This window comes from Pongo pygmaeus, chromosome 13 (genome assembly GCF_028885625.2).
Source record: "Pongo pygmaeus isolate AG05252 chromosome 13, NHGRI_mPonPyg2-v2.0_pri, whole genome shotgun sequence".
Lineage (NCBI taxonomy): Eukaryota > Metazoa > Chordata > Mammalia > Primates > Hominidae > Pongo > Pongo pygmaeus.
In genome coordinates, this window is record NC_072386.2 from 42179922 (window position 1) to 42207774 (window position 27853).

At 43.4% G+C, this 27853-nt stretch overlaps 1 protein-coding gene across 3 annotated transcripts in view; it reads left to right on the forward strand.

The window, feature by feature from the left end:
- Window positions 1–306: 306 nt before the first annotated feature.
- Window positions 307–27853, forward strand: part of TTC39B (tetratricopeptide repeat domain 39B) — a 141593-nt gene continuing 114046 nt past the window's right edge. The window contains exon 1 of one of the 3 annotated variants that reach the window (XM_054501572.2): window positions 307–569. In XM_054501572.2, the coding sequence (XP_054357547.1) occupies window positions 333–569 (237 nt within the window). In that variant the 5' untranslated portion in view covers window positions 307–332. The remainder of the gene's footprint in view (window positions 570–27853) is intronic. The other 2 variants (XM_054501573.2, XM_063649500.1) reach the window with 2 other exon arrangements.

Below are 27853 nucleotides of genomic sequence, written 5' to 3' on the forward strand. Positions count from 1 at the left end.
GATGCGGTGGCCACCTGGCGAGGGAAAAGGACTGGCACCGGACCAAGGGCCAGGTGAATGCTTCCACGGACCCCAGGTGGGGCGCTGCTTTGACCTTGGCTTCGTCATCCCCGCGCTCCCTAGCTTCTTTCCAGGTATGCCCAGCCACCGCAGAAAAGAGGCGGCGGGTAACCTTAGGAAACCCTCCCAGAGGGCGTGCCAGACCGGGAAACTTTATCTGGGAGGTGACTCCACCCATTTGGGCGGGGCGGCCGCCCGCTGGGGGCGGGCAGGGCGAGCCTGCTGGGGGCCGGGCAAGTGGCCCGGCCAGCGGCGCGGCGTCCGGGGAGGAAATGGATGCTGTGCTGGCCTGCCGGCTCCAGGGGCGGGGAAATCGAGTAGCTGCACTCAGGCCCCGCCCGAGACCCGGAGGGAGCGCCGGGCCGTCCCCTTTTTCCCTCTGCGCTGGGCTGAGCCCAGAGCCGAGAGAAGGAGTCGGCTCTGAGTTCTTTGCTTGGTTTTTAGGTGGCAGCAGCCAGAGGAGGAATATGGCGCTCTTAGGCAGCCGAGCGGAGCTGGAAGCGGACGAGGTACGAGCCGATAGGGATTGCGGGCCCGGCCTCTGAAACCCTGGACAGGAGTCCGGGAGAGAAGAGTGAGCCCGGCTGGGACGGTCGAGGCCCCGCCCCCTTGGTCCCCTCTCTGGGGTGGGCGGGCGGGCTCCGGGTGGGGGCGCCCGGCCTTGGTAGGTCTGTCCCCGCTGGAGCTAGGAGGGTCCCTGCGGCGCACCGAGCGGACGCGCTGCCGGGGTTCGGGGCGCCGGCCCTGCGGGTTGTGGGGGTGGAGGACCCACGTCCTGCCGGCACTTGGATGGGCGTGAGGGCGCGGGAGCGTAGGATTCGCAGCTCTGAGCTGTTCCGGGCCGGCCCAGCGACGCCTGGGCTTTACGAAGTCTGACCCTGAAGTCCCGGCACTGGCCCCTGGGTGTTCGTGGAATCATCCCTCGACCTGGGAATCTCACCTTCTATGGAAGTTTCCTGGTGGCAGAACCGAAAGGCTTACGATTGATGAAAAGAGGGGGCAGCCGGAGGAAGAATGAGTAGAGGGGTACCTGCCGCGACAGCAGGGCAGGGCTGCCAGGGGCTGGGGCTGGAGGGCTGTGGTGCTTCCCTCTCCCTCCACGGGGCCGGGACACTTCCCCTAGCAGGTCCTCAGAGTCGGTGGTGGCCGGAGGGAAACCACTTTGAGAACCGACTCCGGCCTCCTTTGGTTTCAACTGTGTTTGAGTAATTAGCCACTCCTCCAGTCGTGGCGCGCCCGGGCCTGAGCACCCAGGGGCTAGCGCTTCCGACCTGTTGATTTATTGACTATTCCTTTCAGCACCTGGCAACTCCAGAGACAGCGCCCTCCCTGCTCTTGAAGTTGAGACCGAGGCTCCAGCAGCAGCCAGCACCCACAGCTGCTGTTGCTGCCATCTTACCTGACTTGAATTGTGCGAGTCGCTGCCTTTAGAAGGCTTTGGTTTCAAATGATGCAATAGTGGACGATCTGGAGGAGGCGGTTAAGATTCCCGTCCATCTCTTTAGTGCCAGGAATCTCCTGACAAGGAATACTATACTTTAAATGTGGTCCGTAATATAAACAAAAACAAAACAAAAACTGAACTACAGCTCCTTTACATGACAGAGAGACAAGAGGGCAAGCCGGGCTGTCCAGACCCTTGCTTACAGCCTGTCCCTTGCATTGAGGGTCCCAAGACTGTAGAGTGAAATGTTTGAATCCCGATCTGTTTGTAGAAGATTTGCTGTGCTTAGAACTATGTAATTCTCTAGATTAGGGCATTGTTGAGGCAGTGCTATTATTAATTAACACTGGGATAATAGGTGTAAACTGGGACTGTTTCGGACATACTTTGACAAATGGTCACCCCAGCTATGCTCACTGCCTACTAGATGAACGGTTGAGATGCATTAGCCGATGAGGAGGGAAGTTAGGTTTCTGTGGGTGAAATTCTGTGTGGAAGTTAGGTTTCAGAGTAGCAGAGAGCCTGGCACACAGATACTTGGTAAATAAATATTTGTTGAATGAATGAAAGACTGCAGAAAAGATGTTGCTTAATAACATCTCAGTTTTCGCCATATCATTCATTTATTTTTCTTCATTCATTAACTATTAGGCTTCTGTTACATGCTAGGTACTGTACTAGTTCTAGTTGATGAGCAAAATACGAACTGAATTCTTTGTTCATGCCAAATTTACTTTTGTCCCTCACAGTGTACCACTTCCATTGCTATAAACTGAGCAAGCATTTATTGAGCATTTACTTTGGGCTCAAACTTGGTAGGTACCTTAGAGAAGGCATAGTTTTGCCTCTTTATGGTTCTCAGTCTGATTAGGGAGATATGACCTGGGTACAAGAACTCTAAAAAGGAGCTCAAGTAAGTATAAGCAAGTAAGAAGTAGTGTGTTGTAGACTGGATACCCTTGATTTATTTGTAGAAAGTCCCTTACTGTAAGTGGGCTTGAAGAACTCTAACCTTGAGTTCATAAGACCCTGCTCTTCAATTTTACTGGGTGCGCAAATAGCATATTTCAGCTAGGAAGCTTTTCACGTATTTAAGAAGAGTCTGATAGTCTTTGTGGCCATATTTGATATTGATAGTTTTTAATGGCCATTATTTGATATTCTGGGGGAGTTAAAAGGGACAAAGTGATATAGTTGGAAAAGTACCAGGCTAGGTTTTTAGGTAACCTGGTTCTTCTCTTTGTTCATCACTTAGGTGTGTAAACAGCTGACTAGATGCCAAGCCCTGTACTAGCCTGGAGGTACAACAGTGAACAAGACAGACAAGGTCCTTCCCGTGACTGTTGACCTTGATTGATCAAGTCTGTCAACCTCAGAGGGCTCTTTCAGTTCCCTTATCTGAAGAAAGAGGGGCTGGATTAGCCCTAAGTGTTCTTCCAGCTCTAAAGATCTGGGCTTTTATTGAGATGGGGGAGGGGGGTGGGGGAGAGGTTGGGGGAGAGGGAGTTTCTTTTGGGAGAAGGGCTAATAATATGGAAATCTTTTTTCTTTAAAAGTACCCAAGGAATGAATGATAATGGTAGAGGAGCTCTCATGGTAGCTGTGGGATGGAGGTTTTCTTGGGTAAACTGATTTTTTAATTTGTGTTTTTTAGGTGCTAGTATGATAAATTCGGGAGCATAGAAGTTAGGACTTGCATCCTTATTGGAGGCAAAAATTGGTTATTGGGGAGCACAAGCATCTTAGATATTATAATGGTGTGTGGCCATTTAAAGCTCAATCAACAAAAGCTTATTTCTTAATATTTGAATTTTCTCATTGGGTTTTCTTGTGTATATTACACTAGCAACATTGATAATGGGTTCATGGAAGATGTACAGAATATATTCAACGTCAATCTAACAAATTTATAACGTAGAGATGGCTGTGATTGGAGACTTTCTCTCTAGTTGCCTGATCTTGAAGTCATTTTGGTTGGTTACCTTCACATACTTATGGGCTACCATTGGGTGCCTTGTGGCTTGCTTATATGTGGCCCTCAAATATAAGGATTTGAGAATTGAATGAAAATCATTTATATTTTATTATTTAATTCAATTAAGATTATTCAACTCACCAATAAGTATCTCAAGTGCTGAAAAGGAAAACATTGACAGTAGTTGAATTAATATCTAGCAGCTAATTAAGTTAAAAATTTTCTCATATGAGGCCAGGTGCAGTGGCTCATGCCTGTAATCCCAGCACTTTGGGAGGCTGAGACAGGTGGATCACCTGAGGTCAGGAGTTCAAGACCAGCCTGGCCAACATGGTGACACCCCGTCTCTACTAAAAATAACCAAAAAATTAGCTGGGCGTGGTGGCGAGTGCCTGTAATCTCAGCTACTTGGGAGGCTGAGGCAGGAGAATCGCTTGAACCTGGGAGGCAGAGGTTACATGAGCTGAGATTGCACCATTGTACTCCAGCCGGAGCAACAAGAGTGAAACTCCATCTCAGAAAAAAAAAAAAAAAATTTTCTCATATGAAACAAAAGTTCACTAAAAATCACTTTTCAGCCTGTGTAACGCAGTGAGAACTTGTCTCTACAGAAATAAAAATATGAATAGTTAGCTGGGCATGGTGGTGCCCGCCTGTAGTCCTAAGTTATTCTGGAGGCTGAGGTGGGAGGATCACTTGAGCCCAGGAGGTTGAGGCTGCAGTGAGCTCTGATCATGCCACTGCACTCCAGCCTGGGTGACAGACCCCGTTTCAAAAAAAAAAAAAGAAAAAAAATCACTTTTCAGAAAATGATTTTTTCAGTAGTTTTACTTTTGCTGGAATATAACAGTTTTGAATGTTTTTTGAAAAGTTGATTACATTGCTATTATGTAGGTATAGAAATTGATAATTTGCATATATAATTTGATGCATTATATTTAACATTATATTAAAAGTCACTCAGCAAATACAGTTATAAGGTTAAATGTTCATAGATTTTTTTTTTTGAGTTGGAGTCTCCCTCTGTTGCCCAGGCTGGAGTGCAGTGGTGCGATCTCGGCTCACTGCAACCTCCACCTCCTGGGTTCAAGCGATTCTCCTGCTTCAGCCTCCCGAGTAGCTGGGACTACACGCGCGTGCCACCACGTCCAGCTAATTTTTGTATTTTTAGTAGAGACGGGGTTTCACCATGTTGGCCAGGATGGTCTCGATCTCTTGACCTTGTGATCTGGCCGCCTTGGCCTCCCAAAGTGCTGGGATTAAAGGCATGAGCCACTGCGCCCGGCCAAATGTTCATAGCTTTTTAAACATTTTTTTTTTTTGGTGGGGGATGGAGTTTTGCTCTTGTCATCCAGGCTGGAGTGCAATGGCATGATCTCGGCTCACTGCAACCTCCGCCTCGCGGGTTCAAGCGATTCTCCTGCCTCAGCCTCCTAAGTAGCTTGGATTACAGGCGCCCAACACCACGCCCAGCTAATTTTTGTATTTTTAGTAGAAACAGGGTTTCACCACGTTGGCCAGGCCGGTCTCGAACTCCTGACCTCAGGTGATCCACCCGCCTCGGCCTCTCAAAGTGCTGGGATTACAGGTGTGAGCCACTGCACCAGCTTTTTTTTTTTTTTTTTTTTGAGACAGAATCTCGCTTTGTCACCCGGGTTGGAGTGCAGTGGCGCGATCTCGGCTCACTGCAACCTCTGCCTGCCGGATTCAAGCAATTCTCCTGCCTCAGCCTCCCAAGTAGCTGGGATTACAGGCATATGCCACCACACCCGGCTAATTTTTTTGTATTTTTTAGTAGAGACGAGGTTTCACCATATTGGCCAGGCTGGTCTCGAACTCCTGACCTTGTGATCCACCCACCTCGACCTCCCAAAGTGCTGGGATTACAGGCGTGAGCCACCGCACCCGGCCTTTTTTTTAAAGACAGAGTCTTGCTTGGTCACCCAAGCTGGAGTGCAGTGGCATGATCTTGGCTCACTGCAATGTCTGCCTCCCAGGCTCAAGTGATTCTCCTGCCTCAGCCTCTGGAGGAGCTGGAATTGCAGGCACCCACCCCCACACCCAGCTAATTTTTGTATTTTTTTCAGTAAAGATGGGGTTTCACCATGTTGGCCAGGCTGGTCTCCTGACCCCAAGTGATCCACCCGCCTTGGCCTCCCAATGTGCTGGGATTACAGGCGTGAGCCACCGTGCCCAACCTTACACTTAACTTTTAAAATATATTTATTGAGTCATTCTGATCCTATTATTGAATTAAAAAAGTAAGCTTTATACTTAGGCCTCTTTGAGGGTTGATAATGAAAAAAATTAAGACGCACCGACTAGGAAATAAATGGCTTATGTGACATGTTTTTACCGCCTGCTTTTTGACTCAGCAATTTTTAGATCTAATTCTGATTTGGCTAATTTCTCTTTGGAAGTTTAGATGAAGTTTTGATAAAATTCATTACCACAATTTTCTTTCTTTTCTTCTTTTTTTTTTTGAGATAAACTCTCGCTCTGTTGCCCAGGCTGGAGTGCAGTGGCATGATCTTAGCTCACGGCAACCTCTGCCTCCCGGGTTCAAGTGATTCTCCTGCCTCAGTCTCCCGAATAGCTGGGATTACAGGCATGCACCACCACGACCATCCGATTTTTTATATTTTTAATAGAGATGGGGTTTCTCCATGTTGCTCAGGCTGGTCTCAAACTCCTGACTTAAGGTGATTCGCCGGCCTGGGCCTTCCAAAGTGCTGGGATTTTAGGCGTGAGCCACTGCTCCCAGCTGAGATTTATTCTTTCATTCCACCAATGTTCATTGAACGCCTGTCAGGTCCTAACAGTCTTTAAATGCTGGATATACACACTAAAACAAGACAGTTATTACCCTTGAGGAGCACAACGTCAAGCAAAACACTTAACACAAGTCACTGTGCTATTTGTATCTTCGGGTTAGGGTAGGTTTTAGGTAGGAAGGTCATATAATTTATCATTCAAAGCAGGGCACTCTGAGTAAATGAGCACTTTCAGTAATTGCACTAAGACAACAGGTACAAACAGGGATGATTGGCTTCCCTTGTTTAGGGTCTGGCAAAGACTTGAAAGGAGAGATGGTATTTGAACTAGGTTTCAAAGGGCAAGTGGGATTGTGTTGGGCTCCCCAGTGGGAAGGCCTTGGGGGAAGTTGAGATGGGCGGGAATAAGAGAGCACTTGGTACAGTGGGAAGGAGAGTGTCGAGGGCAGAAACTAAAAAGGCTGGCTTGGGTTGTGAGTCATTGTGTCCTGAATGTCACGCTAAGGAGTTTGGGTTGTATCTCCTAAAAAATGGGAACCTGGAAGGTTTTTTTTTTTTGAGACAGAGTTTTACTCTTTTGCCCAGGCTGGAGTGAAGTGGTGGGATCTTGGCTCACTGCAACCTCTGCCCCCACGGCCTGGGTTCAACCGATTCTCCTGCCTCAGCGTTCCGAGTAGCTGGGATTACAGGTGCCCACTACCACGCCCAGCTAATTTTTGTATTTTTAGTAGAGACGGGGTTTCGCCATGTTGGCCAGGCTGCTCTCGAACTCCTGACCTCAGGTGATCCACCTGCCTTGGCCTCCCAAAGTGCTGGGATTACAGGCGTGAGCCACTGCAGCCAGCCATATGGAAGGTTTTTGATGAGGCAGTTGTTATAAGATTGCTGATTTTAGGAAGATAAATCTGGTGAAGTGGATGAAGCCAGGATGTGGAGGTGGCAGAAGGAGGACAAAAGGCTGTTGCAACAGTTAGTGTGGAAGATGATGAGTAATGAAGTAGAGTAGAGGCTGTGGCATTGGACAGAAGAGGCCAGAGTTGAAGGATTTCTCAGAACATGAAAGAGGACTTGACTTGGTGGCCTGTCCCCCAGTTTGAGGGTCAGTGGTGCAGTGAGGGAGGAACCATTGAGTAATAATTCTGGGTTCCTTGTGTGGCTGGGTGGGGGTGCTGTCCCCTAAGGAGAAGGGATAGAGTTTATTCCTGTCTCCTTTCAGCTGGGTAGGAGATGGGGAAGGACAGCGAGCAGATGAAACTAACTTCTATGGCTCACTGAATTTTCTGATTGTGGAGCATGGGCCATTTGTTCATGAGGGTATGCATTTGGGCAGAGTTAAGAAAGGATGTTTGTAAATTGGTAATGCAGGTTAGTGGAAGGAAGCAGCATCACTTTACCGTCAGTCCCAACTCCAGCTCAGGTTAACAAACAGACATTTCCTGAAATGTTTCCTGAAATGTTCAATCTTGAGTCTCTTTTGAAGCCCTGTTTTTTGACAGCTGTTTTTCTAGTGAAACTTTTCCTCGTTTTCTCCTCTCCTCCCCCTCTACCTGGATACCCACTTCCTTCCCTTCGAGTCTGGGTAACACATATGCTTCTGCAGACAAGTATCAGTTCTTCCTGTGCTAGCTGCTTGCCTTCTTATCTCAGTTTCCTGCCCATAGGTGCTGTTACCAATCATTCAGTGTGAATCTGATACTGTGAGTTCACTGGCTCAGAGTTTCCATCTAGCCATCTGTTGACAGCCGACCAATCTCCAGTCTTGGGTGCCCCAGTAGCATCTCAGGTGGAGTCTCCTGAAGTTACTTTGTATTCACTTCCCAAAGATGAGTACCTGGGGACTCCTGTGGGTGCTTTTGAGGCTTCCTGGGTGAGGGATTTTCCTTTTTTGAGCCTCCCGTTGGCCACCACCTTAGTCAGCACTCTCCTCTTCTCCCCCTGTGCTTCGTGGATCTGTGCTCCCTCCTGATGCACCAAGTCCGTTTATACCCAGAGCCACCACGGCCAGCTGCTGTATTGGTGATGTCATCACACCTCTCTAAAGGGACTTCTGAAGTGGGGAGTGCCTGGCAGTTCCTAATGCCATCATGCATCTTCAGCTCTTTATTTAAAGACTAGATGTGTAGTAAATGCTTTTTGTTGTGATCTGTGGATGTGTCCCCTTGGTACTGCTGATATTCTGCTGTCATATACATAGGGCCTACATATTTTAAAATATTTTGGTGAAATGATACATTGTATGTTTGTTGGATCTGAAGGTAACTAGTGAGTGACAGTTTTTCAGTCTGACTTAATGTGTTGAGTATTATGTTAGGTGCTGGACAAGCAAATGCAGCTCCTGCCTCAGGTTATGGTCTAGTGGAGAGTGGGGGCATGTGTGTGCTGAGAACCACCTGGTGGAGGAGGGATGCCAGGGTACTTTGTGAGCACAGAGGAGGGCACCTCTCCTGGGAGAGAGGGTAGTCAGGAATGGTTTCCTGGAGGAGGCCATTTCTTAGACATTCTGAGTCAAGAAGAATGAGTAAGGGTTAGCCATGGAGAAGTGATGTGGGGAAGGGGGAGCTCTTGAAGTGTCTTCCAGGAGAGGGAATAGCGGGATAAGGTGCAGAGGTGAGGAAGAGCCTGTGGTGCTCTGGACAGGTGTAGTGTCAGGAAACAAGGCTGGAGGGGTACTTTGTTAGTTCCCCAGAGAAATGGGACATAATGTATAGATAGATGAGAGGGGATTTATTATGGGAGTTGTCTCACATGATTATTGATATGGTTTGGCTGTGTCCCCACGCACGTCTTATCTTGAGTCGTAGCTCGAATAATCCCCACGTGTCATGGGTGGGACCCAGTAGGAGGTAATTGAATCATGGGGTTGGATTTTTTCCCATGCTCTTCTTGTGACAGTGAATAAGTCTCATGGGATCTGATGGTTTTATAAAGGGCAGTTCCCCCGCACACACTCTCTTGCCTGCTGCCATGTAAGATGTGCCTTTGCTCCTCTTTCATCTTTCACCATGATTGTGAGGCCTCCCCAGCCATGTGGAAATGTGAGTCCATTAAACCTCTTTTTCTTTATAAATTACCCAGTCTTGGGTATTTCTTCATTGCAGTATGAAAATGGACTAATACAATTATGGAGCCTGAGAAGCCCTACCATATGCTGTCTGCAAGCTGGAGAGCCGCAGAGGCTGGTAGTGTGGCTCAGTCCAAGCCCAGAGGCCTCAAAACCATGGAAGCTGATGGTATAACTCAGTCTGAGGATGAAGGCTTGAGAACCAGGGGGACTACAGGTGTCAGTTCTGGAGACCGAATGCTGGAGAACCTTGAGTTCTGATGTCCAAGAGAAGGAGAAAAAGGACTTCCCAGCTCCAGAAGAGGGAAAAAGCAAATTTGGCTTTCCTCTGTCTTCTTGTTCTATCTGGGTCCTCTGCTGAGTGGATGGTACCCAACACTTTGGGTGAGGGTAGGTCTTCCTTACCCTGTTCTTGGATTCAAATGCCAGTCTTTTCTGGAAACACTCTCCCAGACATACTCAGAAATGAAATCTTTACCTGCTCTCTCTATCTGGGTATCCCTTAATCCAGTCAACTTGACACCTAAAATTAACCATCACAGGGAAGAAGGGCCGTTCAGAGACTTTCATGTCAGATTGTGGAGATCGTGGTGTGCGTCTGCGGGTTTCAGTGAGGAGTAGTGGGGAGTGAGCAGTACCTTAGGTGGCTCCCTGGCAAGGCATGGAGGCTGATTGGAGGTAGACAAGCCCAGAGTGATGGAGGCTGGTGTTTTGTTTTGTTTGTTGAATGACTATTGGGACTCACTGACGACCCAAGGGTACCTAAGTAGTAAGGTAACATGATGGGTAAGATATGGTGTGGACCCCTCTGAAAAAGACAGTCAGAAATGTGGACACAGACAGCTGTAACCTGGAGTGCAGGGCAGAGTCTAGAGAGGGTTCAAGTGGCCTGTGCACCAAGGAGAAGAGGAGAAGAGGGCTGTCACCTGGACATTCTCGTGCCTGCTGCCCACCCCACCTGCTGACTTGTTTCCAGACCAAGTCTTTACTGATTAGCTGTGTGACTTAGAGCAAGTGCCTTAATGTTTTTGAGCCTTGTTTTCCTCATAGGCGACACGAAGGAGTTGAAACTGATGATCTGTCTGTAAAAGTTCCTTCGAGTTTTTGACATGTGTCTTCTAGAAGGTGACATTCGACCTGGGCTTCATGAGGTGGAATTTCAGCAGGCAGCAAGGGAGGAGATCACCCCTCATTCCTTCAGGCAGAGGGAACAGCAGGGGAACTGCGCTCCTCAGGTGTGGTGAAGTAGGGAGGAGGCCATGTGGTTGGAGCACAGGGTAGGCCCCCTTTAAGTGATTAATGCAGGAGAGCTGCTGCAAGTGTGTTCCAGCCAGATTGATCAGAATCTGGCCCTGAATGCTTAGCTACCGAGTTCGGCTTTTCTTTTTTCTTTTCTTTTTTTTTTTTCTTAAAGAGACAGGGTCTTGCTCTGTCACACAGGCTAGATTAGAGTGGTGTGATCATGGCTTACTGCAGACTTGACCCCCTGGGCTCAAGGGATCCTCTTGGCTCTCATGATCCCCCAGCCTTGGCCTCTCAAAGTGCTGAGACTACAGGCATAAGCCACCATGCCTGGCCCTGCCTTTTAAAATAATTTGCTTTTGGCCAGGTGCAGTGGCTCATGTCTGTAATCCCAGCACTTTGGGAGGCCGAGGCAGGGGGGTATCACCTGAGATCAGGAATTTGAGACCAGCCTGGCCAACATGGTGAAACCCAGTCTCTACTAAAAATACAAAAATTTGCTGGGCATGGTGGCACATGCCTGTAATCCCAGCTACTTGGGAGGCTGAGGCAGGAGAATTGCTTGAACCTGGGAGGCGGAGATTGCAGTGGGCCGAGATTGAGCCATTGCACTCCAGCCTAGGCAAAAAGAGTTAAATTCCTTCTCAAAAAAAAAAAAATTGCTTTTTTTGACAGTGGAGACACAGATGTACCCTTCTGTATTTGGGGAATATTTTTGCTTTTCTTCTTCTTTTGGGGTAAAGGAAGCAACAATAATGATTTCCATTTGTTTGGTTTCACTTTCCCTTTCCCAACCCCATTTCTAAGGTACAGTTTTAAACGGATGCCTGTAAACTGAAATGCAGTGGGTGGTTAAGGAGACAGACAAGGTCAGAGGCACTTGGGTAATTTCACAGGTTTACATTTCATCATGTAGACTTTTACCTTCGGAGTAAGTTCTGACATAGAAAACCAACTTGAGCCACATTGCTGGTGTGGGCAGCAGGACCAGTCACAGCTTCTTTGAGGAAGTGCTTGGTCCTCCTTTTTTCTCTCCCTGCTTTCTCAGACCACTTTGTCCTGGCATTCTGGACAACCATGAGTCACAGTCCTTCCACTCAGAACCAAAGGAAACAAACCTCAGATTCTCACATTGTTTTTCAGACCAAATGGAGTATTATCTTTTTGAGAGGAGGTGGACAAGACAGATGAGGACAGAGAGGGAGAGTCCTCAAGAGGGGGACGTGAGCCTGACTCCAAAATCCTCCCCCAAAAGTACTCATATGTTACCCCCTGTGCAGAATCATCAATCAAGGGCTCGTTGACCCAGACCAGGTCCTCCACGTGCAGAGCAGCACTGAGTTTCTGAGAGAGCGGCCAGCTGGGCTTAGATTCTGGCTTCCCATTTGCTCTCTGACTTTGAACATGTGATTTCACTTCTGACATTCTTCATTTATGAAGGATGAAGTCAGATTATATTTTATAAAGCACCTGACACATAGAAGGTACTACTAAAATGCAAATTTACTTTCTGTTTATGCTTTTAAAGTCTTGCTCCTACTGGTTCATTATCTATGGATTTAATGAAGAATCTGCAGCTAACATTTCAGTGTGTTAAAATATATTTTTACTTTATTTTTGCAGTCAATTGAAAAGAGAATTCTACAGAAGAAACAGAAGGGAAGTGAGTGGCCCAAGGTCACTCAGCTGGCTTAGGCACAGAATCAGGGTTAGAAGCTAGATTCCCTAACTCTAAACCCTTTGCCCTTTACACTAGGTCAAGCAGCCACAAACTTCTCAAACTTGACTAAGAGGTTAAATGCAGCCTGCCCACCTCCTGCCTATTTTTGTAAATAAAGTTTTATTGGAACACAGCCATACCCATTTGTTTAGGTGTTGCCTATGGCTACTTTTGCCCTACTGTGGTACAGTTGGGAAACAGATGTGTGGCTCACACAGCCTAAATATTTGTATGCCTTTTATGGAGGAAGTTTGCTGACCCCAGTACTAGGTGGTCAGCAAACTTCTGACCTTCTAGGGTGTTGTAAGTTTGTTCGTAATGTGTTGTAAGCCTTATGAATTAAATGTGCTTATTTCCTTCATGTGCATGTAAGCATCAAAAAATAGGAAAAATAGAAAATTACTTGACACATCCCATTAATTGGTTTGGTTGTAAGTTCTGGAGTCAGTTGGATGTGGACTTGAATCCCTGCTCCTCCATGTATAACCTGGGATAAGTTACTCAATCTAGCTATTCCATATTCACCAGAGAAATGGCGATAATAGAACCTGTTGTGAGGGTTCGAGGAGACCTATGCAGCGCTTAGCGTGGGGGGCCCAAAAGTTGGCCTGTGGCATTGTTGTCAAGGCTGCACTCTGTGGCTGCTCACAGGCATTGTGTAAAGATTGGCCCAGCCAGGGTCTTGCAGAAAAACCTTCCTCTGTGATGGAGTCCTGTAGGATAAATAAGTCACCTCTCAGGCTAATACCCAGGACTCCAGCTGGGAAATTCTTCAAGTTTACATCCTCCCACCTTTCCTTTCCTTTCCTGAGTGGGAGGGGAAACCACTTCACACAAAAGAGAGTAGTAAACAGGGGCTCAAAGGGCCATCTGTTCCAGCTCTATCTAAAACTGAAAAGTGTTAATATTTGTCAGCAAGGGAGGTGATAATGCCAGTAATATTTTAGAAACGGCATTTGGTCGCTGACACATAAATGGTGTTGTAACCTTTGTTTTCTCCAAACTTTTTGGTCAATGTCATAAAGTTCTTACAGAGTTTTCATGTAGTACCTAGATGTTGGTAGGAGACTATGGCCTGTAAAAGGTATGTTTATGTTCAGTTACTGAATATAAGAGGCTAAAAGGTAAAGGAAGTAAGAGTGTGCAAGCATTCCTGAGCCCTGGAGGGACTCTAGGATTCTTGCTGTGCCCTAAAGCAGTGTACTGTGCTAGACTCCTTTTTTTAACCAGCTGCTAGCAGCTGACAATAGACTGCTCTTTCTAAAATGCAAGTCCATTTTTGCCTTGCCTCTTAAAATCTGTCCACAGCTTCTCATTGCCTTTAAAGTAACATGCAAACACCTTAGCATGACATATGATAAAAACTTCAGCAGAATTAAATATAAAGGAGTTTAATTGAGCAGTGAAAGAGTCGTGAATCAGTCAATCTCTGGAGGCAGAGTAGGCTCGGAGACTGCAGTGCAGTCATGTGGTGGAAGAAGATTTATGGACAGAGAAAGGAAAGTGATGTGCAGAAAATGGAAGTGAGGTACAGAGACAGCTGGATTGGTTACAGCCCAGAGTTTGCTTTATTTGAACACGGTTCCAACCGTTGGCTACATTTGATGGGCCAAAACTCGGTGATAGGCACAAGTGTAGGTAAGGTCTTTTTACACCTCCACTTGTAGCTCATGATGTACAGAGAAACCTTTAGGCCAAACTTAAAATATGTAAGGAGGCAGCTTTAGGCTAAACTTGATTTAACACATGTAAGGCCTTTCTTAGTATCTTGCTAAGTGGTTCTCATATTTTAGTGTGCATAGAAATCACCTGGCTGGGGTACAGGTGGTCTGTTACAATGCACATCCCTGTGTCTCACCGCCAGCGATTCTTGCTCAGTAGGTCTGGGGTGGGTCCTAGGATCTTGCATTCCTAACATGAACTTTTAACATCAGCCATTCTGATGTGCTTGTGGTTTCTTTTCTCATGCCCAATTTCCTAAAAGGTGGTCATTTCTTCCCAAATTTTTCATACTCTGTTCCCTCACCTGGACAATTCTTTTTAATCATTTCAGACCTCCCTCAGGTACCACCCCACCTCCAGGTGCTCAGTAACTAGTTATATGTCATTACATCAGGATATGCTCTCTGAGAAATGTGTTGTGAGGCAATGTCATCATTGTGCCAGCATCATAGTGCACTTACACAATCCTAGATGGTACAGCCTACTACACACCTAGGCTCTCTGGCATAGCCTATTGCTCCCAGGTTACAAGCCTGTACAACATGTTACTGTACTGAATACTGTAGGCCATTATAACACGATGGTATTTGTGTATCTAAACATAGAAAAGGTACAGTAAAATGTGATCTACAATATAAAAAACAGTACACCTGTATAGGGCACTTACCATGAATGGAGCTTGCAGGACTGGAAGTTGCTCTGGGTGAGTCAGTGAGTGAGTGGTGAGTGAATGTGAAGGCCTGGGACATTATTGCACATTACTATAGACTTTATGAACACTGTACACTTAGGCTGCACCACATTTTTATTTTTTCTTTAATAATAAACCTTTGATTAATGGAACTTTTTTGCTTTATGAACTTTTAAATGTTTTAAAACTTTTTGGAACTTTCACAATAACACTTAGCTTAAAACACAAACACACTGTACGGCTATACAAAATATTTTCTTTATATCCTTATTCAAGCTTTTTTCTATTTTAAAAGTTTTTTTACTTTTACTTTTTTTAAGAACTAAGACATAAACACACACATTAGCCTAGGCCTACACAGGGTAAGGATCACCAATATCACTGTCTTCAGGGGCAGTAACATGCCTGGAGCTGTCATCTCCTATGACAACAATGCCTTCTTCTGAAATACCTCCTGAAGGACCTGCCTGAGGCTGTTTTAGAGTTAACTCTTCTTTTTATAATAGGTAGAAGGAGAAGTGTACACTCTAAAATCGCAATTAAAAATACAGTATAATAAATACATAAACCAGTAACAGTGTTTTTATTGTTCTGTACTATACGTAATTGTATGTGCTATACTTTTATATAACTGTTGGTGCAGTAGGTTTGTTTATACCAGCATCACCACAAATATGTAGGTAACTAATTGCACTATGTGTTATAATGGCTTTGACTAGGTGATAGGAACTTTTTAGCTCCAGTCCAATCTTATGGGACCACCGTGGTGCATGTGGTCCATCATTGACCTGTTGTAGTTACACAGCTTTTGTCTGTATTTAGCATTCTTGGCTGCCTTGAGAAGAACTATTCCTTCTTTGGCATACATGCTGTGGCATCCAACAGGAATGGGATGTGGGCATTAACTATGATTCTTTCCTGTCTGTAAAATTCTAGCCTTATGAATGTACTTACAAAAAGTAGACTTTACATATATTTGCTAATTAAGTTAATGGCCACGAATAAGGATTTAAAGGGTGCCAGGCACTGAGGCACCAGGCTGCAGTCAGCAACTGTGAAGCAGGCATTGGAATCCCCATTTGATTGATCAGGAGACTGAAGCTCACAGAGAGGTTAAGTTACTTGATCAAAGGCACATTGCCAGCAAGTGGCAGAACTCCACCGTGTCTGCTGCCTTGCAAGCTTGCCCATGTTCTTTCCTCTTTCCCGCATGCCTTGCTAGGAACAGATACCACAAATCTGAAATTCAGGTGTGTCAGGAAAGAGGCTGATTTTTTTTTTTTTAGTTCTTTATCCTACTTGAGACTTTGGATCCAGTGACGGTCCCTTTTGTTCAACTGGTAATGGCTTAAAAGTGCAACTGTTTGTGCATCCTTCTAGCAGGAACTTAAACATGTTGGATAAATAGCAGCTGTCTTAAGGAATCAATAGAAAATCAGGAAAAGTCATCATCCATATGAACTCTACATATCATCTGCTTTCTTGCAAATTGTATTAATCCGTTCTCATGCTGCTGATAAAGACATACCTGAGACTAGGCAATTTACGAAAGAAAGAGGTTTAATGGACTTACAGTTCCCTATGGCTGGGGAGGCCTCACCATCATTGTGGAAGGCAAGGAGGAGCAAGTCACGTTTTACGTGCATGGCAGCAGGCAAAGAGAGAGCTTGTGCAGGGAAACTTCCATTTTTAAAACCATCAGATCTCATGAGACTTATTCACCATCATGAGAATAGCACAGGAAAGACTTGCCCTGGTGATTCAATTCCCTCCCACTGGGTCCCTCCCACAACGCATGGGAATTGTGGGAGATACAATTCAAGATGAGATTTGGGTGGGGACACAGCCAAACCATATCACAAATGGAACAGATTATTCACGTGGACAATATGTTTCCACAAGAGATGGTGGCCCTTCTTCACCATAGAAAACAGCAAAGGAATTCCTTTAATGCTGTCTAACAATGTGAGAGTTTTATCCTCTCAGTCAGGAGGGAGACTTTACCTCTGTAATCCATTAGCATTATCCCAATACACTTAAACACGCCCAGCTTTATTGAGATGTGCTTTGCATTATTCCTTTTACGTATAACGCAAAAAGTGTCTGAGACAGATCTCAATTTAGAGGTTTATTTTGCTAAGATTGAGGATATGCCTGGGAAGGAGACACAGTTGCAGTAGGATCTGTGCCCTGTGCATTTTCCAAAGACGATTTTGAGGAGTTCAACATTTAAAGGGGAGAGTGGCAGAAGGGGAAAGCAGGAAAGAAAAAAAAAGGTAGATAGGCAGTGAGGTAAGGGGTCACATTCTTGTGAGGCTTTGATTAGCGTTCACTGGATCCACATGTTACATGTGAAAGGAGGGAGTAGAGGAACAGTCAGTTATGCATTCTGCATTTTAAATCTGCATTTTACGTAAGACAAAGTAAACATAGAGTAGAGGAAGAGGTCAAACATGCATTTGTCTCTGGGTGGGTGGTAGGATGATTTCTAGTCTTGTCTTTGTCCCATACCTGTGAAGATAAGTTGTTAAGTTATATTTTCAGGGTGAGATTGAACAGAACTCTGTTTTATGGTAAAGATTCTGGGGCCCACAAGGCATTTCCTTGTGAGCAATTTGTGAAGGAGACCACCTGGGGAGATAGGTGGCCTTCTATCATTGCAGCTATCTGTTTAGGAACAGAAGGGAGGCAGTTTTTGTGTGACTCAGTTCCCAAGCTTAAATTTTCCCTTTGGCATGATGAGTTTTGGTCCCAAGATTTTATTTTCCTTTAACGTAAGTGTTCAAGTCAGTGGATTTTTAGTAAATTTACAGAGTTGCATAGCCATCACCACAATCCAATTTAAGAACATTTCTATCACCCTGTAAGGATTTCTCTAACCATTTTTTTCTCACTTTAGTACACTTAAAATAATTAAAATAATTAAAAATCACCAGGAGAAAGTAAAATTTCCCAGACAGAAATAAAAATGAGCAGTCATTATATATGATGAGGATAAAGCACAAGTGTTAGGCATCACAAATCAAGACCGGGAGAGCACGGGTGCTTTTGGGTCAGTGTTTGGCTTTGGCTCTCACACTGGACATCATCAGGGGGGTCAAGGGCTGTGTGAATTACTCCTGCCCACATGAATAATTTATTCCATTTGCAAGAAAGCAGATGATATGTAGTTCATATGGATGATGACTTTTCCTGATTTTCTATTCATTCCTTAAGGCAGCTGCTATTTATCCAACATGTTTAGGTTCCTTCTGAAAGTATGCAAAACAGTTGCATTTCTAAGCCATTACGAGTGAACAAAAGGAAATATCACTGGATCCAAAGTCTCAAGTAGGACAAAGAATAAAAAAAAATCAGCCTCTTTCCCGGCATACCTGAATTTCAGATTTGTGGTATCTGTTCCTAGCAAGACATGTGGGAGAGAGGAAAGAATATAGGTAGGCTTGCAAGGTAGCAGACACGTGGAGTTCTGCCATTTGCCGGCATTGTGCCTTTGAGCAAGTAACTTAACCTGTCTGTGAGCTTCAGTCTCCTGATCAATCAAATGGGGATTCTAATGTCTGCCTCATAGTGGTTGTGTGCGGCTCTGGTGCCTCAGTGCCTGGCATACTTTAAATACTTATTTGCATCCATTAATTTAATTAGCATTTGTGTATAAAGTTTACTTTTTGTAAGTACATTCATATGACTAGAGTTTTACAGAGCAGGAAAGAATCATAATAAGATTATTTAAAATACTGCGACTAGCCATATTGAACATTTTGGTATTAAATATTCATTTACTGGTAGTCATTTTATTTTTGGGAGGAAAGGTTTTGTTTTTATTTTAAAATACCAACACTGGTAAATGTCCATTTGGAGGACTGGCTGAAGCCAGGTAACCAAGGGCAAGGCACTTTGAGCCACAGTTTCCTCACTTATACAGTGGGGCTAAATGATATAATGTACGCAACTTGCTACCTGTGGTAGATAAGGAACATTCACAAAAATAAGGATAATTATACTTTAAAAGCATGCAATTAAGTACTCCTAGAGGTCTGGGGTGTTCACATTTCTAACAACTTGCTTATTTAGTAATAATAGCCTATGAGAGTTCCCTGACTCCCCTCATGGGATGTGTGACTGGGTGTGGCTGGTCTGTTCAGCTGCCGTGCATGCTGAAACCCCTTGTGGGAGGGGGAGCACACAGATGGCAGGTGCAGAAGCTGGGGCAAGTGCCCCTGGGCTCCGGCCTCACGGCAGCATCCTGGGGGTGGGTGTCTGTGACTCTCAAAGCCCAAGTGGCATGTGTTACAGTGTGCTCTTTTAACCTTGCCGTCCACAGATGGCTTAAGTGTTAACCAGCTCAGTGTCCTCTTGGTACCCAGGCCCTTGTCTAGTGTCCAGGAAGAATCAGGTTGCACATGGACTTGAAGGATGAATGTGGGGGCTTTATTGAATGGTGGAGGTGGCTCTCAGTGGGATGAATGGGGAGCTGGAAGGGGGATGGAGTGGGAAGATGATCTTCCCCTGGAGTGTGGTTGTCCAGCAGCCAATCTCCTCTCCAACCATCCCCAGCTGAACTCCTCTCAATGATGTTCAGATACTCCTTCTCTTCTCTTTGCTGTGCCATTCTGCCATTCTTCTGCTCTTCTGTTCATTTCCTTGTGGAGCTGGGTTTTGGAGTTTATGTGGGTACAGGATAGGGGATGTGGTGGGCCAAAAGGTAACTTTTGGGTGCAAAAACAGGAATGCCCATTCTCATTTAGGGCTGCAGGTTTCCAGGCCTGAGAATGGGGCCTCTGCTGGGGAACTGCTGTCTTCTATCCAGTATTTCCGTGTCTCCTGTCCATATCATATGGATGTATTGGTATTTCTCACAACTTTGATAGAAAGCGTTGAGATTCTTGGTATGCTTTTTCATCTGGCAATCTATCAAAATGTAGTTTGATTTCACAAATGGTAGAAATGACTTTATTAAGGTGTTGGGTTCCACAAGCTTAATTGTATAGCTAATTATATTTGAAATTTACAAAGTAAAGCTACTAGCTTAGAAAGAATCATTTTTTTATGTTTTTTTTTTTTTTTTTTGAGACAGAGTCTCGCCCTGTCACCCAGGCTGGAGTGCAGTGGCGCCATATCGGCTCAGTGCAAGCTCTGCCTCCCGGGTTCACGCGATTCTCCTGCCTCAGCTTCCCGAGTAGCTGGGACTACAGGCCCACGCCACCATGCCTGGCTAATTTTTGTATTTTTTAGTAGAGACGGGGTTTCACCGTGTTAGCCAAGATGGTCTTAATCTCCTGACCTTGTGAGCCACTGCGCCCGGCCAGAAAGCATCATTTTTTTTTCCCCTAAAGGTTTTCTTGTCTTTACCTCCCTTTACAGTTTATGGCAGAGGAGCTTACATTTTAACTTAAATGAAGGTGCCCCTGTTTGATATACGCAAGCCCAGTCCAAGAGGGTACTTTAGGTCTGTAAGCTTGGGGAAGCAAGTACCACATGGCAATAGATTAGGCTCTGACATTTTAAGACAGAGGGACATGTGACATGCCTAATGAACTCTTATCTCTTTGTTAAAGACCACAAAGCATTCCATTTCAACTGTGGCAATTGGAGACAATCATCTCTTCCGTAACTCTGTTACGATTGACCTGTTCTGTTGTCTCTAGCTATTTCTCAGCTTTCTTAATTTTGGCAGTTCTTTATTTTCAGATTGACCATTCAGCTTTGTCAGATGTCACCATAGATTTCTCTCCCTCTCTCTTAATGAGAAATGATTTTAAGAGATTGTGTTTTAGCCATGTACGCTATTATTCTCGTACAAATACTGATGGCCCTTTGGCTCCCCTCCAAGCATTTAGAGCAATGAGTAAACAGATCAGTTAAGATTTAGTAATGAAACTCAGCTTTAGACAATGGCAAATCAAGCAGACCTCCAATATCTTCATTTTAATAAAGTCCATTTTGGAATGAAAAACAATTAGAAAAATAAGTCTTACTGCTGAAGTTTAGCTATGCCTTAGCCTTCTAAGATTCCTTGACAAAACAGAATTCTCATAATAAGCTAGTTCTAGGTATTAGAATTTTCTGAGAGGGGATAAATTGTAAGAAATTTAAAAGTTCCCCAGGCCAAATTTGGGACAATTTGAGCAACAAAATAATTAAGAACAGTAGAGTATTATGGGCCATAGAAAGTAATAGGAATCCTTGAGTGCATATGGATGATAAAGAAATAACTAGATAGCTAAACGAGGGAGATGGAAGACTTTTGCTTTAGTAGAATGCCAGAGACAGATTGGCAGAAATGGAAGGAGTGCTGATGTTGGAAGCTCAGTTTCAGCGTCATTGTAAATATTGAGTCAGGCAGTACCACCCTAGGTGCTAAATCTAGGGGTACTTTGGGTGAGGAACATGATGTTTACCTATCTTACACTATCTCACCGGAGACTTCTTATTAGTTGCAAGACAAATATAGTAACTATGCAGTGGAGAAATAGGACAACACCTTGACCAGGTGACCAAAATTAACATTACAGGTGGAAGCAGATGAACATCTGTGCCTCTGGATATAAATGCCCTTAGGAGGGCACTGTCTATTCTGTAGTCGTCTAACCTGACTGTAATCACAAGGAAACATCAGAGAAACTTTAAATGAGGAACAGGAAGATACTACTGTTTAAAAGAGAGAAAGACTGTAGTCTCCAAGACTGTTGGTATCATAAAACATAAGGGCTGTGAAAATGTTTCAGATTAAAGGAGGCTAAAGAGTTGTGACCGCCAGATGTGAAAGCTGAGCCTAGACTGATTCCTGTTCGTAGGGGAGAAAATGCTGTGAAGGACATTGCTGGGTCAGTTGACAGAATTGGATTGTGGGCAATAGTGTAAAGTAGTTTAATTTATGGAAGTAGAGAACTCTACTGTGGCGATGTAAGAGGATATCCTTATTTTTAGGAAACATGCACTGAAGTATTTAGAGGTAAAGGATCACAGGGTTTACAATTTGCTCTCAAATGGTTCAGGAAAAAAATACTGTTTGGCTAGATTGATAGGAAGGGAAAAGGAGGTGGAGAGGGTGAGAAAGCAGATTATAAGCAGATGGGGCAAAATGTTCACAATAGATAAATTTGGTAAATGGCACACAGGTGTCCTTTGTATATTCTTTTTTGTTTATTTATTTTTTTTTGAGACGAAATATCGTTCTGTCCCCCAGACTGGAGTGCAGTCGCGCGATCTCGGCTCACTGCAAGCTCCGCCTCCCGGGTTCACGCCATTCTCCTGCCTCAGCCTCCTGAGTAGCTGGGACTGCAGGCGCACGCTACCACGACCGGCTATTTTTTTTCTATTTTTAGTAGAGACGGGGTTTCACCGTGTTAGCCAGGGTGGTCTCGATCTCCTGACCTTGTGATCCACCTGCCTCGGCCTCCCAAAGTGCAGGGATTACAGGCATGAGCCACTGCTCCCGCCCTGTATATTCTTTTAAAAATTTAAACAATTCTTAACTATGGGTACATAATGGGCGTATACATTTATACCGTACATGTGATATTTTGCTACAGGCGTACAGTGTGTAGTAATCACATCAGGGTAATTGGGGTATCTATTACTTCAAGCATTTATCATTTCGTTGTGTGTATATTCTTATTCTGGCAACTTTTTGGTAAGTTTTAACTTATTTCTAAATAAAAAGTTTTCAAAAAGTTGTCTAGAGACTGAAAGTAAACAAACAAATACACTGGGCATGAAAAGATCTTTTTTTTTTTTTTCTTTTTGAGACGGAGTCTTGCTCTGTTGCCCAGGCTGGAGTGCAGTGGGGCGATCTTGGCTCACTGCAAGCTCCGCCTCCCGGGTTCACGCCATTCTCCTGCCTCAGCCTCCTGAGTAGCTGGGACTACAGGCGCCTGCCACCACGCCCGGCTAATTTTGTTTTTGTATTTTTAGTAGAGACAGGGTTTCACCGTGTTAGCCAGGATGGTCTCGATCTCCTGACCTCGTGATCCTCTCGCCTCGGCCTCCCAAAGTGCTGGGATTACAGGCGTGAGCCACCGAGTTCGGCCAAAAAGATCTTAGTTATAAAACAAATTTAGCTGAAATGTTGTCTTACCTTAATGGGCTTGAATTTTTCTCTAGGTACATTCGATTTGCTTGTCTCGAAATAATACTTTAATCTTTTTAATATTATTTAAATTGTTCATTATTTTTACGTGTATAGTAATACATAAAATTATTCTCACTGTAGAAGATTTAAATCCTTCAGAAGCCAAACATGATTTTTGCATTTACTATATTCCCTCCCTTCTTCTCCTCAGTAGAAACCAGCTTAAGTAAGAATTTGGTTGTGACTTTCTAGTCATAGAAATCTGCAAATCTGGCTTTTGTTAAATAAATGCAAATCCAGCTTTTATTAAAATAAAGGGGATTTTGTACCCTACACCTTTCCCAGGATTACGTTTTTCACTTAATATATTTTAGAGATATGTTTTTACTGTTTGCTTTATTTATATAATGTCTGAAGAGAGTTGGGTAATTGTACTATAATATATTTATTTATTGAAGATCATTTGGGTCTAATTCTAATTTCTTTCACAGCACAGTGTGTATCATAATCTTGGTACACGAAACCGTGGTACATGAAAATTTTAATAATGCATCCTGGAAGTAGTGTTGCTGTGTCAATGTATGTGTGTTTAAATTTTTTAATAGGTCCTGCAAAACGGACTTCTAAACAGACTGTAATGATAGTATATGCTTATTTTCCGGCATCTCTGCCAACTGTGGATATTATCAACCTTGTAAATTTTTGCCAATCACAGGGACAAAAATAATATGGCTTTTTAAGTGCACATTTCCGCATTTATTGGCTAGTGGATTTGTTCTTCAGTGCATGAGTGCATGTCACACCCTTTATCTGTTGTCCTTTTTGGTTGTCTATTTCTTATGACCTGTAGGAGTGTTCTTTGTTTATTCTAAATAGTAATTGTTTTGCCTGTTAAAGAGCCTTAATTATTTTATCCTAGCCAGTTGCTTGTCTTAGAAGTTTTAAATTTTTATGTAGCAAAATCTTTTACTCTTTTCTTTAAGGCTTCTGGTCTTTGTGTTTTGCTTAGAAAGACTGTCCCTGTTTTAAGATTATTTAAAAAAATACCCATTTTTTAAATTTTTATATTTATCTCTTTATATGGAAACTTGCATATGGGTTTAATTTCATTTTTGTCTTAGTAGACAACCAATATCCTTAGCATCAATTATTAAATATTTTCTCTCTACTGTAAAATCTTAACTGAATAATAAAATTCTGATATGCACAGGAATCCCTGTCTGTATTCTTTATTATGTTCTATTGATCTCTGTATATGTTCCTGTGCCAATTCCATAGTTTCGATTTGTCAGGGGAAATCCTACAATTTTTTTTCCTTCTTGATAACTTTAGAACTACTTGTCAGGTTCCACTGAGAGTTCTGCTGCGAATTTTATTGAATGAGTTCTCTGTATGTAAAAAGTTCTCCTGGTGTGAAAAGGAACTCAGGCTGTGGAATCAAATAGGCCTGTGTATAAACCAGTTGTTAGCTGTGGGAATGATAATCGCACCTATTTTAGAGAAACGTCAAGTTTCAATGAGACAATGCATAAAGGTGCAAAAGCTAATGCTTGGTGTACAGATGTGCCTAAAAAATATGTATATCCCCATAGTGACAGAGAAATGGTATGTTCTGTGACAGTGTTATAGCTTATTAATCAGAATAGCCTTGCATTCATTTAAGAAATAGCATACTTATATACACATGTGAATAAAATTTCTGTCTTTAATGATATTACACTTGATACATAAATAAACACATTAGTGTATTCCTGTACTCATTCATTTATTTCTTTATTGATTCCTTCCAGTAGTATCTTGGTGCGGTTGCTGTGGGTAGGCATGGTGCTTGGTGCTTGTGGATAGAGCTTATAGATATGCCTTATGGTAAATGCCGCCTGGAGGGAGGGCAGACGTGAAACAAATAATTCTACCTAATTTTGTAATTATGATTGAGAAATACAGTGTGAAGAAGAGTTACAGTGTCTGTACGGCTCTGGCTCAGTTTGATGAAGTTCACTTTGTCAAATAGCTCAGTTTGTTGAGTTTACAAAATTTGTTTCTCAAACATCGTTTTAAAAGCTTTCATGAGAATGAGTGTAGATTAGATTCTGAAGCTGGACTCTGTGGGTTTAAATCCTGATTCTGCCACTTGCATGCTTTGTGACCTTGGGTGAGTTACTTAACCTCTCTGTGCTCCAGTTTCATCATATGTAAACTGAGTAGAGTATGAAGCCACTACCGAGGGTTTTTATGAAGAGCAAATCAGTTTTTATATGTAAAAGTTTGTGGAGCAGTGTCTGGCTCATAGAGTGTTGTAGAGGGTGTGTTAGCCATTATTGTGACTTCGTTAGCATCCAAATTTTTAACACCTCATATGGAATTTTAGAATTATTTATTTTTCCCAAATTCTTTTAAAGACCACCTTTCTCATGGTATAACTTACATGCAATAAAACCCATGTTAAGAGTACGTGCTAAGAGTAGCACCATGTTAAGATTAAGTTTCATAAATGTATGCACCCATTTAATCACCAGTACAACTAAGGCAGAATATTTCCATGAGCCCCCAAGGTTCCTTGGTATCTATCCCTCTGCAGTCATTTCAAATTCCTTTTATTGCATTTGTTTTACCAGAGTGTTAGTCTTTGTCTTTTAACATGTTTAGAATTTTTAATTCATTTTTTGGTGGATAATGTATATGAAATCTGAGATACTAGTTATATGGTCTGTTATACTAATTATCACTTCTGGCAGTCTCTATTTTTTGCGAGTTTTGAGTAAGTGTCTACGTTTAATTGCTTCTTGTTAGAAACCAAAATGTTAGCATTTTACTTATAGTAGTATTGGTTCACCAAGCAATTTGGTGAACAAATTAATTTATAGTTAAATTTCTTTTAACTGTAAAACAAATTAACTTATTTTACAGTATAATTGAAAGTTTGTTTTTCTACATAATAAAATGTGTAGGTAAGTCTGAGTGTGGTGGCTCATGCCTGTAATCCCAACACTTTGGGAGACTGAGGCAGGTGGATCACTTGAGGTCAGGAGTTTGAGACCAGCCTGATCAACGTAGTGAAACCCCACCTCTACCAAAAAATACAAAAATTAGCTGGACTAGATGGCATGTGCCCGTAGTCCCTGCTACTCAGGGAAGCTGAAGTGGGAGAATTGCTTGAACCTGGGGGCGGAGATTGCAGTGAGCCAAGATTGTGCCACTGCACTCCAGCATGAGTGACAGAGTGAGACCCTGTCTCAAAAAGAAAAAAAAAAAATGCAGAAGAGGCATTTAGCTTTTTGCCATTTTTTTTTTTTTTTTTTTTTGCTGTCGCAGGGGGGATGTTGGTAGGAGTGGAGGATAATTTAGTCTTAGCAGAAATTAATATGTAGAAGTCTTAAGCTTTTCTCCCTTAGATTGCCCCAAAAGGACAGATTTAACTTCTCAGCATCTCTGCTTTGCTAATACCAAAATTATCTATGAGGATAGATATCAAGAGAGGGAGGGCACTGTATGAGTGGTCCAGTATTTGGACACACAACTTTTCCCTGCAGTAATCATAATGAAAGTAATAATTTAATGGGGGCTGACATTATTTCGTACTTACTGTGGATAGGCATCATGTTACACCCTATGTACATCTCATTTAATTCTTCAGCCCCATGAGTTTGATGGCACTGTTATTCCCATTTTACAGATGATGAATATGAATCTTAGAGAAGTACCTTGCCCAAGACCATACCAGTGGGTTTTTGTTGTTGTTTTTAGTTTTTTTTTTCTTTTAGTTTAGAAAGAGAAAAGGAAGGAAATAAAGAAAGTTTGTTAAAATAACTATTGCATAAAGGGACATCTGGGCTAGATGCTGGGATGTACCTCTTCCAGAATAGGGACTGATGATTTAAACAAAAAAAAAAGACGAAAAAGGAAGAAAAAAGAAATAAATTATTCCTCTCAATACTGTTTGGGATAATTGCATTGTTTTTCATCTTTTCAACACACAAAACAGTCTCTTTGGGAAGCACTGTGATAAGACTGGCAAGAATGGCTGGTGCCTCGACTCTCTAAAATGGTAGGGGAGCCCTGAGAGAGGCATTCTACTAAACCCCACTGCAAGCATTCCCATTCTTTACTCCTCCTACTTTTGGAATTGGGAAGGACCAGACTCAAGCATTCCCATTCTTTACTCCTCCTACTTTTGGAATTGGGAAGGACCAGACTCAAGCATTCCCATTCTTTACTCCTCCTACTTTTGGAATTGGGAAGGACCAGACTCAAGCATTCCCATTCTTTACTCCTCCTACTTTTGGAATTGGGAAGGACCAGACTCAAGCTAAGTTCTCAATATATTAACTTTTAGGGATACCCACTGCCTCTCCTGACTCTCTTATAGCAAACTCCCCTGCTGGCCCCTGTTCCGCCACCTAGCTGCAGCAACCATACCAAGGGCCAGGAGGCTGCTTGGTGGTCTCAGCTGAGCAAAAGCGGGGTATCATCATCACTGTTCGGGCCACACATAGTTGGTAAGTGATGGAGCCGATGGTGGGACTCTGCAGTCTTTGTTCTTAATGTTATTTCTCCCTTGAATTTAAATCTTGAAGGCAGTGAGTTTTTTGGGCTAAATAATTTCTCATATTTGCCAACCCTTTAAACTTTATAGATTTTTAACATTTGTTTCTCACTCTATCCTCAAAGCATCCAATGCGGTAGGGAAGGAAACCCGATGTTTCATTCATTGCGCAAAGGTAGGCAAACTTTTTTTGTAAAGTGACAGAGTAAATATTTTCAGCTTTGAAGACTCTATGATCTCAGTTGCAGCTATGCAGTTTGTGACTGTTACAGGAAAGCAGCCTTAGACAATATGTCAATTGATTGAGTTGTGGCTGTGTTTCAATAGCACTTTATTTACAGGCCGGGCACGGTGGCTCACACCTGTAATCCCAGCACTTTAGGAGGCCGAGGCGGGCTGATTACTTGAGGCCAGGAGTTCGAGATCAGCTTGGCCAACATGGCAAAACCCTGTCTCTACTAAAAATACAAAAAAATTAGCCAGGTGTGGTGGCATGTACTTGTAGTCCCAGCTACTTGGGAGGCTGAGGCAGGAGAATTGCTTGAAC